Raw genomic sequence first — 15,760 nt, 5'->3', positions numbered from 1 at the left:
CGGGAAATATCAGGATCGGCAGATACTCAAACTAAAACGATCGGGATCGGATCGGGAGCAAAAAAAATATGACTGGAACAACCCTACTTTGTACCACTCCCTTCAGAGAGCAACACAAACAAGATCTAACCAAAGTAGAAAGAGAAGCGGGAGGCCCTGCTGCACAACCGAGCAAGAAGACAAGTACATAATAGCCTCTAGTTTGAGAAATAGATGCCTCGCAGGTCCTCATCTAGCAGCTTCATTAAATAGTACGCGAAAAACGCCAGTGTCTTATGTCGACAGTGAAGAGACGACTCCGGCATGCTGGCTTTCAGGGCAGGTTGGCAAAAAAAAGCCATATCTGAGATGGGTTAATAAAAGGAAACGATTAATATGGGCAAAAGAACACTGACATTGGACAGAGGAAGATTGGAAAAAAGTTATGGACAGACGAATCAAAGTTTGAGATGTTTGGACTTTGGGTCAAAGAAAAGAATGTTTGTGACACGCATAACAACTGAAAATATGCTGGAAGAGTGCCTGATGTCATCTGTCAACCATGGTGAAGGTAATGTGATGGTCTGGGGTTGCTTTGGTGCTGGTAAAGTGGGAGATTTGTACAAGATCAACGGGATTTTAAATAACGAAGGCTATCACTCCATTTTGCAACACCATGCCATACCCTGTGGACAACGCTTGATTGGAGTCAATTTCATCCTACAACATCACAGTGACACCTCCAACTATTTAGGAAAGAAGCAGGCAGGCAGGCATCTGGTATTCTATCTGTAATGGAGTGGCCAGCACAGTCAACAGATCTCAAACCCATTGGTATGCAAGAAGTGCCCATCAAGACAATCCAACTTGTGGGAGGTGCTTCTGGAAGCATGGAGTGAAGTATCTCTTGTCTTCTTTCTCTTCTCAACAAATTGACAGCTAGTACACCGTAGGTCTGCAAAGCTGTAATTGTTGCAAAATGAGCGTTCTTTGATAAAAGAAAAGTTTGAAGGAGAAAATTATTGTTTGAAATGAATCCTGATTTCCAACCTCGTCAATGCCTTGACTATATTTTGTATTCATTTTGAAACTCATTTGAAAAATAAAAGTGTGACTTTTGAAGGAAAACACAACATTTTCTGGGTGACCCCAAACTTTTCAACGGTAGTGTACTGTACGTTGCGAACTTAACTCAAGAAGGTCAAAGCGGTGGATAAAACCTGCAACATACTACTGATAGACTAACCGCTACTGCTGTAGTTGTTCTTTCTCCATCTCGCATGCATCACATGTGAGCAAGTCGGAGCATCACAAGTTTTCAAGGCTGTCATAATGTGTTGCATAATGTAACATATTATGAACAACGTGTTTTGCGCTCGCGAAGTGAAATGTGTTATTGACAATTTTTACAATTTCTAAGAAAGCTGGACAAACACTGTTTCATACAGTGGAACCCATGTGTATCTGATGCCTGGAAGGGGATTCTTTTCACAATGGCAACATATCACGCTGGAGAGACTGTCTCTCGGCTGGCCTGGGAACGCCTCGGGATCCCGCCGGAGGAGCTGGTTGAAGTGGCTGGGGAGAGGGAAGTCTGGGCTTCCCTGTTAAGGCTGCTGTTCCCGCGACCCGATCCCAGAGCAAGTGGAAGATGATAAATGGATAGACTACCGTAGTATGGTGGAAGATTTGGGGAGCAGCTTGTTGGTTCCTTATTTATTTGTTTGTTCTACAGTATATATGGCGGAAAACACAGACAAGACAGAAAAAGCAGTTTCTGCTCTTGTACTCCTCTTGAAAAGAAACTGCTGTATTTTTAGCCAAAAACAACTGTTGTGTTTGATAAAACAATATGTCTATATGCTGCCATAGCAGATTCATGGCGCATTTAAGCCCCTGAACTATTTTTAATTTGTCCGTTTTACCCTGGAGACCCCCGTTTACAGACGTCGTGCAACCGCTTTTGTTTCAACCCAGCCATAAAACGCAGGTAATTAATTTATCATTCAAAATGTCATTTTTTGCTTAGAATCATTAATTGATGTCTAATATTTCATTAAAAAAAAAAAAAAGACTTTAAAAAATGATTCACTCGCATATTTTAAACTTTTAAACAAATGACATCATAATGAAATAAATGGTGTTTGTAAAAAAGTCACGGATATCTACCTCATAACGATCGCTTAATTGTATTTTTTTTTTTGTTACTGACACATTTTCTCTGATATGTTAGATGATAAATAATCAATCCAAACAAAGAAAAATTGGAAAAAAGTTTAAAAGGGTGAATATATGAAAAAGAAAATCTCGACTACTCCTTGATGTCTGCCATTTCTGCATCGCGACCCTTGTTATATGACCATGTTTCACCCATAAAAATCCCCCCAAAATCCAGCTGTGGCTATTCACAGCTGTGTCTTGACACTCAGTGATACATGCTACATGGAGTTTTTGGATCGAAACAAGGCAAGTATGCGATAATATCTCGTTAAAGTTACGGCGTCTGTAATTCTGCTCCCGCGTGCTCTCACCTCCGGGTAGGGTTATGCTGTTTAAAATTGATATATTTTATAAAAAATGACCTGTTCAAATTTTTTCTTCCCCCAGAAAATTGAGATGTTAAGCTTTCCAATGATGTATCACACATGCATATCGGACAATTTTGAAATTTGGCCAAATTGGGGGTCTTAAAGTGGAACTTCAAGTCACTTGAGTGTTTTCCGCCATATTTATTATATTTGTATATTGATAACCTTTTAGGATGCAAGGTATCGCGCTATATCCCCATTTCGATATTTTGTCACATCTCTACTCGTAAACCGAAAATTCCGTAAGTAGAGACCGGTGTAAATGCCCTAATCCTTTCCGAGTACTACTGAAACGCCACATTGAATTTTATAATCGGGGTAAAACTGGAATAAAAGAACAGCTGAACACATTTCAATAATTCTATATACGTAACTGGTAATACAAGTAGATAATAGAACATAATGCAAAGGAGGGATATCCTGACAGCACTATCCATGCCCAAATATTCTGATTAGCGGTACCACAGTCCCCCCCCCCCCCCCCCCCCCTTTCTAGCTGTTATATCATCAAATGTAATTTTTTTCTGTCTTCTTGTGTCTTAGACAATGATGAGCCATTACTCAGTGGTTCTGGTGACGTTTCCAAAGAGTGTGCAGAGAAGATCCTGGAAACTTGGGGGGATTTGTTATCTAAATGGTAAGGTTTGTTTCATTTGTCCTTTACAAGACTAGTTTCTCTGGGGGTTGAGGGTGGCGTTAGCATGACTGGCTTTTATTCTTTTTTTTTCTCCTCATGTGCAAATGTTGGAAAAAGATAAGCAGCTTCTTGGTGTAGCTTTCCTGTCTCATAACTGCATTTGTTTATTAATCAAAAGCATGTAGTGGGGTGGGTAGTATGTCATCTTTAATTAGCTGCTAATTAAAGCCTGCATGCACACACAGAAAACCTGGCTGTTGAATGAAAGCATATGTGTTCGGATGTTCAAGCTCGAGAAGGACAGAATATAATATTGTACCACTATCAAGTTGTATGAACCCGATGGCCAAATGACTCACTTAAATAGTCCGATTGTATTGAACAATGAATCTTTATTGTGCTGAACACAGATATTTCAATACACACATTTGGGTACCTTTGGTTCCTCTTTGTTCACATCTGTATACAGGTAGTCCCCAGGTTATGTGATTTCGACTTAATGAAGTCTTGTCCGCCATTGTCGTTTTTTTTTTTAGCTGCGTAAACACGACCTTATTGTACCACACAGTATCTTATTTGTAACTTTATACTTGACGTGTTCTGTCCTCACTAAATGTGAAGTTATTCAGCTCGACAGACGGCAAACAAGGCAATTTTGGTTTTTGAAGCTTTTTCCTTACTTCACTTTTGACAATTTGTGAAGCTGTAGCACACATTTGTACACTTATGTTCAAAACGACACGCGCTTTAACATTAAAACCCCGACACAAAACGATTCATGTTCAAACGTCCATCTCGTCTATCAAAATTTAAATTTAGTTGATTAAATTAGCTTATTTTGCCTAGCAAAAGTCCGCTAGCTTAAATGCTATGAATGCTAACGTATTTACAATTTCCATAGCAAAATGCTCACACATAACTCCATAAATTGTAGCGCTAAGCTTAATTACAAATGTATACACAAACATAAATTAGCTGAAAAAACTTATGGCCTTATGTGCGCCAAAGCAGAGGGCAGCTGTCCTATATCCATGTCAGACGAGTCTCCTACTCAGTCATAGAAGCCAAGGCGACAGTCCAGCCAAACCCAACACTGCCACCAGAGGGCAGTGTATCCTCTATCATTAAACAAAATACAATACTTTTGGACTTTTTAATTCCGATTTACGCGGAAATTTTGGTTATGTCGCCAGCCTAGGAATGGAACTCATTCGTAACCTGGGAACGACCTGTACTCCTGGGCATTAAAATGAAAAAAGTATTACATAATGTGACACTCTGTTACATGTAATTGTAAATGTAAAACAGCATTAACCTCCTTAGACCTGGTGTCCACATACAAAGATATCACATTTTGGATCATGTAAGCCGTAAGAAGTTAAAAAAAAAAAAAAAAAATTAAATGAATCTTCATCGGAAATATACACCAGCGTTCAAAAGTTTGGGGTCGCTGGGGTCGCTTTGACCCCAAACTTTTGAACCAGATTGTACATAATGAAAAATCCCATATAATACACTACGGTCAAAGGGACCCCAAACTTTCGAACGGTAGTGTATTCAGATCATGTTTGATTAAAAGATGAATTGATCCATTCAACAAGGTGTGAACGTAACCTTACAGTGGGGAGAACAAGTATTTGATACACTCACAATGGTAAAACCCATTGGCAGTGTATCAAATACTTGTTCTCCCCACTGTATGTGCAACACGACTTGATACTCTTCAGCTCTTGTGCAAGCTACTTCCTTGAATTCTGTTTTTAACCTCAAACTGGACCATCACAAAATTGGTTAATGATTTGATTATAACCAATTATAGAAATCTAGTCTGATCACCCCCATTACTGACCAATGCTCTTCCACTTCCTTTCCTAGGCATATGAACCTTTCCGTACGTCCTAGGCAGCTTCCAGCGCTGGTGCGAAGCGGCATTCCCGAAGCGCTCCGTGGGGAGGTGTGGCAGCTCTTGTCTGGTTGCCACAACAATGACCACCAGGTAGAGGAGTACCGCACGCTTATCACAAAGGTAAGACTAAAAGTGCTGGTCATGCATATACATCAGATCCATTGTGTCTCTTTAACCTAGTATGGGGGTCGGCAGCCCGTGTTTCGAGAGCCGCATGCGGCTCTTTAACGCTGCCCTAGTGGCTCCCTGGAGCATTTTCCAAAATGTTTGAAAATGGACAAAGTTGGTTGAGGGAAATATATTTTTTGTTTTGATATGGTTTCTGTGGGAAGACAAAAAAGACACAAACATTCTTAACGTTTTCCAATGCTGTAAAAATGTGTAGAATAAATATTTATTTCTGTCAACGAACATTTGGGTCATAGCCTGCCACACACGTTTCTATCAGCAGGACGGGATGCCAGGCAGATAAACAAACCGGCAGCCGAGTACCCAGTTGGGAGTGAGAGAAAAAGTGCGATTCCATTACCTCTGAAGAACTTAGGCTAGGTAGGCACGAATCTGTTTTTCCGACTCGAGTGAGGCATTAACTTGACGGTCTGAACGGGACGAGTCGCATAGAAGTGGACCATTTCAAATCCAATCTGGGTCACTTTCGTATGTGGCTTTAATCCGACCTGGGCCACATTTTTCCAGCATGTGGTGGGCGGTCTGAACTGTCAAGTCTCCCGAATGGCGTACCGCAAGCAAAACGTCACTTCCGCTCATTAATATTCATAGCGTTAGCTACTGTTGCTAAGTGGGGGACAAACGAGAGCTTGTCCCCAATGGTAAATGAATGGAAATCCTGTATGAAGGAGATGTTTACAGAGCTAAACCTACCGATTCTCTCCGAAAATGATGTCCCTGGTGCCAAATTCACTGGCAAAGATGTGGAAGAACATAAAAATGTTCAGTTAAATACATGGCTTGAGTGTCAAGGGCTGAAAAAGACTACCGGTAAATAAACGAGCCGACCTAAGCATAGCCTTAGCTTTTTTATCGACGCGACTGAATGACATTCTGCTTTTTCAACAGGCTATCCTTTACCACCAGCCCTGTCTTTCTTAAACATTATATCCTCTGGTTGTCCTACGTCTCTGACCGTTCTTGGGGGTAATGTAGTTAGTTTTGTGTAGCATCGCAAATGCTACTCAGTGACAGCCAACGAACACTTTTTAATTTTTTCATTGATAACAAATCTCAATTCTGTAATTTATTTATACTTCCCCTTACTAAAGTTATTATTATTATTTTTTTAAACAACAGAAAAGGTAACTGGCAGTCAGATACCATTTTAATTATTTTAGGTCATCCATTGTTGGACAGAAGCAGCACTGCACGTCACGCTAAAAAATAAGTTAAAAATATCAAAATGGCTTACCTCTTTGTCCTCTGAAAGACCATGCCAACCCAACAAAATGTTTACTGCATATGAAATGTGACTGGATTCACTGAGCTGTCGTTAAAAGTCCGCGCAAGTTGATTCATTCTTCCTATTTCTTCCTCAGAGTTTTTGGTTTCGGGACACGTATGAAGAAAAAATCCATTTGTGTCGTAACATATGTTATAATGTCATAATGTCTAGAGTCGTTTCTACAAGTTCCAAAAAAAGCAATGTGTGATCGGCATGCTCGTTTTTGAAAGATTACCGGAGAAAAGTAGCACAAATTACGTTGTTTCTATGCGTGGGCGGGTCTATAATGTCCCACTTCGGCTTTACTTCCGCTTTACGATGTGACGTCACGGTCTAAAAATAGCCTGCGTGCGGTACGCCATTGGAATACATGCGGCACTTATGTCAGCAAAGAGCGAGTTAGACTGTGCAGCTGTGCGTTTGCGCCTAGCTTGCCTTGAACACGGCTTTTGGGGAAGGGTCGGGCTTGACGACAGTCATAAAAAAATAAAATGGGTTGAGGATAAGCCTGAGAATGCTCGGTTTTCTTTCTGCTTCATATGTGCAATATTTCAAGATTGCTTACACAGCCGAGAGTCGGGGCAAACTGCATGTGTGTATGTCATGCACGGACAGTGCGTGCATGCTATCGATCCATATAAACTTTGACTAAACGGGGATTATTTATGTCTGTCATTTGTATCCTCTTTTTGGAAATCAAAATACGATTACATTCGAATGATGTTGAGCCAGCATGTGTGGTCATTTGTTTTGATGCTTCTGCGCGCAAACTTCAAAAACAAAACAAAACCGACATAATAAAGAAAATCAAAGACATGCCCAGATGAGGGGCATGTTATGCACGTTCCATTTTGTTGTTTTTCGAAACCTCAAAATAAAACGACACCAAAAATCAGATTTCTTTATTGCATTTCTATAATTTCATTAAAGCAATGAAACAATTCATTAATATTGTAATGAAGTTAAACTTGAGGTGGCATCATACCACAGAGTAGTCACGTGGTGCGTTGGATACAGAGATTGAAGGGGGGGTGTCATTTCCACCACCATGCTTGACTGTAGGCATGACACTTATCTTTGTACTCCTCACCTGGTCGCCGCCACACATGCTTGAGACCATCGGAACCAAACAAATTCATCTTAGTCTCATCAGACCATAGTTACAGTAATCCATGTGCTTTGTTGACATGTCTTCAGCAAACTGTTTGCGGGCTTTCTTGTGTACCGTCTTCCTCCCGGGGTGACAACCATGCACACCGATTTGATGTAGAGTACGGCGTATAGTCCGAGCACTAACAGGCTGACCCCCCACCTCTTCAATCTCTGCATCAATGCTGACAGCACTCCGGTAACGAGTCACATGACATTTTGGAAGGAAAATGACAAGCAGTACTCAATTTGGACATTTAGGGATGTACGTTTTTTCAAAGGGATGTATCACTTTTGTTGCCAGGGGTTTGGATATTAATGGCTATATTTTGAGTTATTTTGAGGGGAAACTAAATGAACTCTATTATATAAGCTGCACACAGACTACTTTTCATTGTGTCAAAATGTCATTTTGTCAGTGTTGTCCCATGAAAAGATATACTTTAATATCTGCAGAAGTGCAAGGGGTGGTGCTCACCTTTGTGATACACTGTAACTGTCCATCTCAAATAATTTGAAAATTTACACTGTCATTACTTGCAAAGCGTTAAAAGGTTGGTGTAACAAGCCGGTGGCAGGGGTGGGGGGCCCTATAATGGGCTCTTGTCCCCGGGCCCCTGCAAGTCTGTTGACAGCCCTGGGGGCGTCACACCAGCGAGTGAAAGCCAGGCTAATGTTTATTCTGTATATCCTGGTAGCCTTCCTTTTTTTTCCCCTCCTCAGACAAAACTTCTTGTCTCTTTTGTTGCTCTGCCATCTTTGCAGCATTCGTGCGAAAGTGTTCGTATCGACTTTAGTCTTTATAATGAATGGGGGAAGTGACGTATGCCGGAAAGCAGTCAGCACATTTATAGCTGTTTTGTGTGACAGGGTTCCTGCCACCCTCCTCAAAGTTGATTTGTGCCAGTGAAGCGATACAGAGCCCCTCAAGGTATAAGAAGGAGGTGTCATTCAACTAGTTGTCAGTCGGCATATCACAAATCTTATGAAAATATTTTATAAAGGTTGAAAAGTTACCTAGTGTTGCTTGAAATTGTTTTTATTAACATTCATTGTTGATATCCTAAATGTTTTTTATTTTGCCATGTACTAAATATTTAATTATGCACCTTAAGTTTTTTTTCCCCCCCAATTTGTGCATACCATTCATGTGCCAGTCTCTAATTAGTTTTGTGCTTTTGTGCACCATATCTATGCTTCTCTCTTTGTGCTCCACGCACAAAGTGTCCTAGCTAGCAGTGTCTATGCAGCGTCTTTGATCCTTTGGTCTCTCCGTGTTAGAACATAACGTACATTTCTCATGAGGCCATTTAAAAAAAAATTGGACACAATTACAAAAGTAACCTTCCGTTCCCCTGACAACGCTGATACAGAACTCCCCATTACAGAGCACTGAATGAACTAGAATTATATGAGCAACATTCCAGCCAGTAATCTAAAGAAACAAAACCAATTACGCTCATAGCCGTGGCCCACATTTCAATTATTTCCATAAATTAAGCAGGAGCCACTGACTGACTGTGCTACTATTTGGGATTTTGGCATCAGATTAGCCCAGTGTAAAAAGATTCAAATAATGAAGTTCTTCAAAAAATGCTGCAAAAAAATCGAATAGAATAGAAACACCTATTTGAGGTGTAAAGACCTCTTGGTTGACATTAAGGCCGTAACTATAAGCATATCGCAACTGAGAGACGACGAATCGTGGCACTCCTTCAAGCTGAGTTAAAATCATATGTTCGCATCTGCTTGTTCCGTTGTTCTATGGTATGTCAGGCGATGGTTGGGTTAACATTGTTGTATAGTTGATGAACTAATGTTGACAAATAGTTGATTTATGATTGACCGGGAAGTATAATAATAATATTACATTTTATTTGAAGGCGCCTTTCTGGCACTCATGGTCGCAGTACAATCATTTAAACATATTAAAAGTGAGAAAATCAAAGTATAGAACATTTAAGGCAATTTTAAATACTGAAAGAGGTAATAATAGTAATAATAATATAATTGAAAAGTCATCGAATTATGGATGAGCGGGCGTTTTGGTCAAAAACATCACACTGATTCAGTGTTGTTCCAATATTATTAATAATCGAAATGACATTTTGAAAGGATTTCAACTTTAAAACACCATTTATTCATGACGTTGATTCAACGATATAAGATCGACAGTGGAATGTTGAGCCAACATCTTTTCAACGTCGGTCTGCTATCTGGGTTAGCCTGCTATAAAACATTGGCATTCTTCTCCAAAATGCAAACTTGCGGTTAAAAGGTGATACTTCAAAAATGAAAAAATAGCTGGTTAACAGCATTTGCAAACGAAAAAGATTTTAAAAAATGGATTACTGACACCACATGCAATGACAAAAAACTTTTTGCGGAGTGTAAAGCTTACGGTCAGCAGTTTAGCCAACGTACTTCCAGTGAATATTTCAGAATAAAAGCGCGCCATGTTCCTCATATAAATAATGATTTTTGGAGTTAATCCCACGGACTTCAGAATTCAGATTCTACACTAAGAATAGCTTTAAAATGACACCCTTTATGAAAAATCTGATTGGCAATGATTATAATACTAGTATACTATAATATCAATGCCAGATATTTTTGGGGGGAATATCCTCTGTTCCAGCATGTCACATAAAGGTGAGTGCATGATTGGATAGGTTTGTGTGGAAGAATCTGAAAAACCTGGCTTCAACTCTAATAGGATGAACTAAAATGGACTCTGTGCCACCATTTTTATTTTACCTACGTCTAAAGTGAACTTGCCCCGATACTTTTGCGTGAATGACAAAGCGATTATAGCAAGACAAAAAGGCTGCTGTGATGCTCGCCAATACCTAAGGGTACTGTAGTTGCAATCAGAGTGCTTTTATTGTTGCCATGTGTTCGCCACGGGAACGCCTTTATCCAAGCGGTACCCATGGTTTGATGAAAACACAAGCTTGGAAGCTGTTAAAAGAACCTTTGTAAAAGATGATAAGCGCATGACTTCGGCTGCGTGGTGCACATGCATGTCCACCAGGCCTATTCACATTCGAAAGGTCAGTTTTGCTATCCTTTAGACAATTTGAATCTTCTACCGTTTAATTTTAGAAGTATCTGCTTGTTCTTCGGTGTGCATGATGGATCATTTTTGTCACTTTGAGTTGGCTGCAACAACACATAATTTGGTCGCACTTTTTTGCAGGTACAGACTGACTATGCATGCTGATTACTATCATTTTCGGACTATAAGGCGCACCAGACTAAGCCGCCACCCACAAAATTTGACCCGAAAACGGCATTTACTCAGAGATAAGCAGCACTGCAGCTGTCCTCACTGTATTATAGGGCCGGGCCATATGGCCTTAAGTAGGTATCACGGTAAATTGGGCAGATTTACCTCGATAACGATAAATGAAGATAAATTCGCCCAAGCGGACTGTTATATAATTAGAAAATCTGAATCAATGCATGAAATACAAATGAACCGTTTCTCGTTGATTTATTTACCAGCTTTCAATTTAACACACGCAGTCTAAACATTAAGTATTTAAAAAATTCTCGTAACAATAAGGATTCAAGTATGAACATTTATAACAGCTTGTATGACTAGAACAATGTACAACATTGTAAAAATCAATACGACGATTGTGCAAACATGTCATTATAACACAAATGACTTACAGCTTGAACAGAACACTTCAAACAGACATCTTATTGTTAATGGCTGCTGTGACATAATTACTCAACACAAGTGTTTACTTCAAGGTTTCAGTTTTTTTTCCCAGAGCATTTTTTAATACATGCACCCCCCACACAGACACAACCACATTAAAGCTATATTGCTCTTATGCCAATGAAACATTTAAGATTTTATGATGGCAGTAATGACACAGAATAAAGCAAGCACATACAGAAAGATAGCTGTGTGCCATTAAACGGTCATATTATAGGCTTCACTGTTGGATTATACTTTATGCTGAATGCTTTGCCATCATAAAAACTATCAGAGAAATCACACACACACACACACACACACACACACACAGATACAAAATAACGTGACATACTGATTGCTAGATGCAATCCGTGCCCAATCCCTTCATTATCTCACTGTGACGTCAGCCCCGCGGTGCGTTCAGGTACAGCAAAAAGCGTCCGCCACATTAGAACCCAATTCATTACATTATTTAGAGGAATTATTATTATTATTATATTATTCAAATTTGTTTTCATAACTTATTTGTTTTGCTATGTGTAATCGCCATTTGTAATTGTACCAGCAGTATTTATTAAGGATTTAGTGTAGGTTTTTGGGCTGTGGAACGAATTACTGTATTTTTCGGACTATTTTACCGTTTACTGTTTGCCATGTCGTACTGAATAAATGCATTTTTAATCATTCATATTCCATTTAGCACAAGACTGTTATTTGTCATGACCATACCATTTATTTTACAATTGGGGGAAAATACTTCGATTAAAAAGAATATCCTGTAATAATATTGGAGTAGAGAGGCTGAAACAATGACATTTTGCGGCTCTCTTTGTCAAATTTTCCTCATTCTGAATCATTCCCCCTCAATGGGCTGAACTCTAAATCAGATAAAACCATGACCCTTCCGACGTCATCCTCCTGTTGGGGACGCTAAAGCCCCAAAATGGTAAGCGTGGCTAAACGTTAGATAAAAAGACACATTTCTCGTCATCTGCGCTTTGCCAGATTATTGTAAACAGTCGAATCATCTCAAAATATGATTCAAATTCACATAATAATGCTATTTAAGACTTTTTTTAATCCTGTCGTAGACTTGGACAGTAAAAAGCATGTTTTTTGAAATATATTTTCCGCGGTATGCTCCTGAATGAAATGGACCGCTTGGATGTGTGTGGAAGCGATTGCTATATTTATTTAGTTTTTTGAATTCCGCGCCATGAAAAAGAGTGACTTCCGGCTCCAGTCTCGAGTTGAGAAAGAGGGCGCTGTGACGTGTACGGTAATAGGAGTCCTCTTCACTGTCCAGCCGTACTGTTGTATGAGAAGGACTAAGGATTGAGCTGATTTTGCGAATTAATTTGTTTATTTTTCGCATCACGCCAGCCAAACGGCTGCAGAAAAAATTTGCTGCACCAGGGAGAGGCTTGTGAGCCTTTTTGGGGTTTCAAAAGGTTCCCGTTCACCAGTGGATATTGGCCAAAACAAGCCCTACTACTGTGGGACCATTGGACTTAGGAAAAAGTGAGTAAACATCGTGTTTTGTCTTATGTCAAATACTGAGATCATTTTAATACGTAGGTGACTTGCATTTTGTGGCTGACATGCTCCTAGTCGACTCGGCCGACGACACCGGCGGCTTGTCGCACATTCCCACGCCAGGAGAGCACTGTACTCGGTTTATTGCTCTTTTCATGTGCCCGGTGTTCTGTCAAATTTTCCAGCCCATCAGAAATTGCAACTTTGTGTTAAAAATGGCCGTGAATACAGCGATTGCAAAGTAAATACTACAAACTTTCTTCAAATAAAGGACTATTTACTTATGTTTCATCATGGATGGGCAGGTAGAAAAGTTCTCCGAAGACACATTCTGTCCGTCATGTGAGCTGCACAACAAATGCACGCCGCTCTTTGTTTATGTCGTTGCCGTTTAGTAAAGCATTATTTTTCATTATATTCGTGTTGACCATGTGGTTTGTCTGGCGGTACTCTCCAGCTGCTTCCCCGGTGAGCTCTCTTGTCCGTAGTGGCAGGGGAACCAGCTGTAACTTGCTCTCCGCCGGGCGGGTTGCCGATCGGCGAAAACAATCGACAACCCCGCGCCAGTGTGATGTGATAAGAGCTAGTTTTGTGTGATTTTTTTGCTTCGAAAGCGAAAATAAGACTTTGAGACGTCTCTGTTCGGGTTAGCATGTCAGCTAGCTGTCACTCTCCGAAGCCTGGGGGCAGGGAAATGACGAAAGCCTGACTAACTACGGCAGCATAATATAGCGTTCGGGAGGTGCGACAGTAAAGGTGAAGTCGACAGTTTTGACCATTATGGAGTATTTTGGCACGTCGTACTGAATAGATGCATTTAAAAAAAAATAAATTATATTCTATTTAGCACAATATTGTTATTTGTCATGACCATACCATTTATTTAGCAATTGGGAAAAATACTTTGATGAAAAGATTATCCTTTGAAAATATTTGAGTAGAGAGACTGAAACAATGACATTTTGTGGCTTTCATCGTCGCATTTTCCTCATTATGAATAATTCCCCCTCAATGAGCTGCATACTAAATCACATGAAACCATTCTCCCGCTGACGTCACCCACCTGTTGGGGACGCTAGAGCCCTATAATAATACTAATATAAATACTACTGCTCATCTACAAAACACTTAATGGGTTTGGACCAAAATACATGCTTGATTTGTTAGATTCCTATGAAACATCTCGACCCCTAAGGTCTCCTGTATGTTCCAAGAATAAGAACCAAGCAGGCAGAGTTTTAATGCTCCTCACCTCTGGAACAAGTTACCTGAAGGTCTGAAGTATGCTCAAACTGTTAGCTCCTTTAAATCAGGGCTAAAAATGCTTTTGTTTAGCACTGCATATCCATAACTGTCTATATATTTCATTCTCTTTGCTTTCTATTCTTATCTCCATTGCTGATTTAAATTGTTAGCCATAGTAGTAGTATTTGTTTTACTTTTTTATTATTATTTTTTTATTCTATTTGTGATTAAATGCAATTTTTATGTATAATTTTATTTCCTATTTCAATTATTATTATTATTATTATTTTTTTTTTACGTTGTATTGATTTTAATGTGATTTTTATGATCTTCATGTGATGTAAAGCACTTTGAATTGCCTTGTGTTGAATTGTGCTACATAAATAAATTTGCCTTGCCTTGCCTGTAATGGTAGGCGTGGCTAGACGGCGGAATAGACCCTACTCACATGACGTCACAACCACGCCCCCGCACCATGTTGTCCGTCAACTCGTCACTGTTGATGCATTACCGCTACGTAAATTCCTCCTATTATGGCGTGTTTTTCTGCTCGTTAACATTAATAATCAAAATGGTGAAGGCGTGTGTGGCGGTCGGTTGCAATAACAGAGAAGATAGACGGAGAGACTTAAAGTTCTACCGGATTCCGAGGGACCCGGAGAGGAGAGCGAGATGGGCTGCTGCAATTCGACGAGAAAACTGGGCTCCAAACGATTACCACGGATTATGTAGTTGTCATTTTATATCTGGTAAGATGCATTTAATATATAATTAGAGGGTTTTGGGCTGACAACCACAATTAAGATCATTGCTAGGCTAATCGCCGACAACATACACTCAGACGTTGTGAATGAACTACCTGAAAATATATAATTATAAGGGGATAATAAGACAGTTGTCATACAATGAATTTACAATTTCACTATTGAGGGCAAAAGCCAAAAAATAAATTCAACTAGGGACAATCTGGAGTCGTGCTATCGCACTTCATATTTATTACATATTTTATATGTATGTAGTGAGAATGCTATCGCATCGTATAAACATTAAAAGACTTAGCTCCATTGACAAATGACATGAAATACATTAGACTTGACAGTGGATGTTAGCAAGAACAAAAGATTTTGAATTGAACATTTCGTAACTCACCTTCCCGAGCACAAGATTCCTGCCGAATTTTCGGGGACGAGGACCTGTTTCACCCAACCAGCAACAAAGTATTTATAAGCTTCCAAGCTCTTAAAGTTTTTCAAACTTTCGTGAGAATAGGCTGATTTTGTGTGGACAAGATAGTTGTAAATATCAGGGTAGCAGAAGTCAGCGAAGACAGCAGGTCGAAAAATATCGATTTAGGCATCAAATATGGATCTGGCGAATGGATAAACTGAAGCTTTTCCACATAACGCCTTTTATGCAACGCATCCAATGAGATTACAGCGTCCGATAACACCGGGGCTTCCATGAATTGCTCTATAAATTGCACGACTAATTGAAACCATTGAGAATAGGGCTAAAAAATGACGGACAATATGGCGGCCGGATACAGCGACAC

The 15,760-nt window shown here is 39.7% G+C and overlaps 1 protein-coding gene across 3 annotated transcripts in view; it reads left to right on the top strand.

The window, feature by feature from the left end:
- LOC130905299 (rab GTPase-activating protein 1) overlaps positions 1-15,760 on the top strand; it is a 158,731-nt gene that overhangs the window by 70,879 nt on the left and 72,092 nt on the right. For all 3 annotated transcript variants that reach the window (XM_057818547.1, XM_057818548.1, XM_057818546.1), the window contains 2 exons: positions 3,111-3,204; positions 5,080-5,230. In XM_057818547.1, the coding sequence (XP_057674530.1) occupies positions 3,111-3,204; positions 5,080-5,230 (245 nt within the window). The remainder of the gene's footprint in view (positions 1-3,110; positions 3,205-5,079; positions 5,231-15,760) is intronic.

Source organism: Corythoichthys intestinalis, chromosome 17 (assembly GCF_030265065.1).
Source record: "Corythoichthys intestinalis isolate RoL2023-P3 chromosome 17, ASM3026506v1, whole genome shotgun sequence".
Lineage (NCBI taxonomy): Eukaryota > Metazoa > Chordata > Actinopteri > Syngnathiformes > Syngnathidae > Corythoichthys > Corythoichthys intestinalis.
The sequence above is the reverse complement of the archived record's forward strand: the minus strand, read 5'-3'. Positions and strand labels throughout refer to the sequence as shown.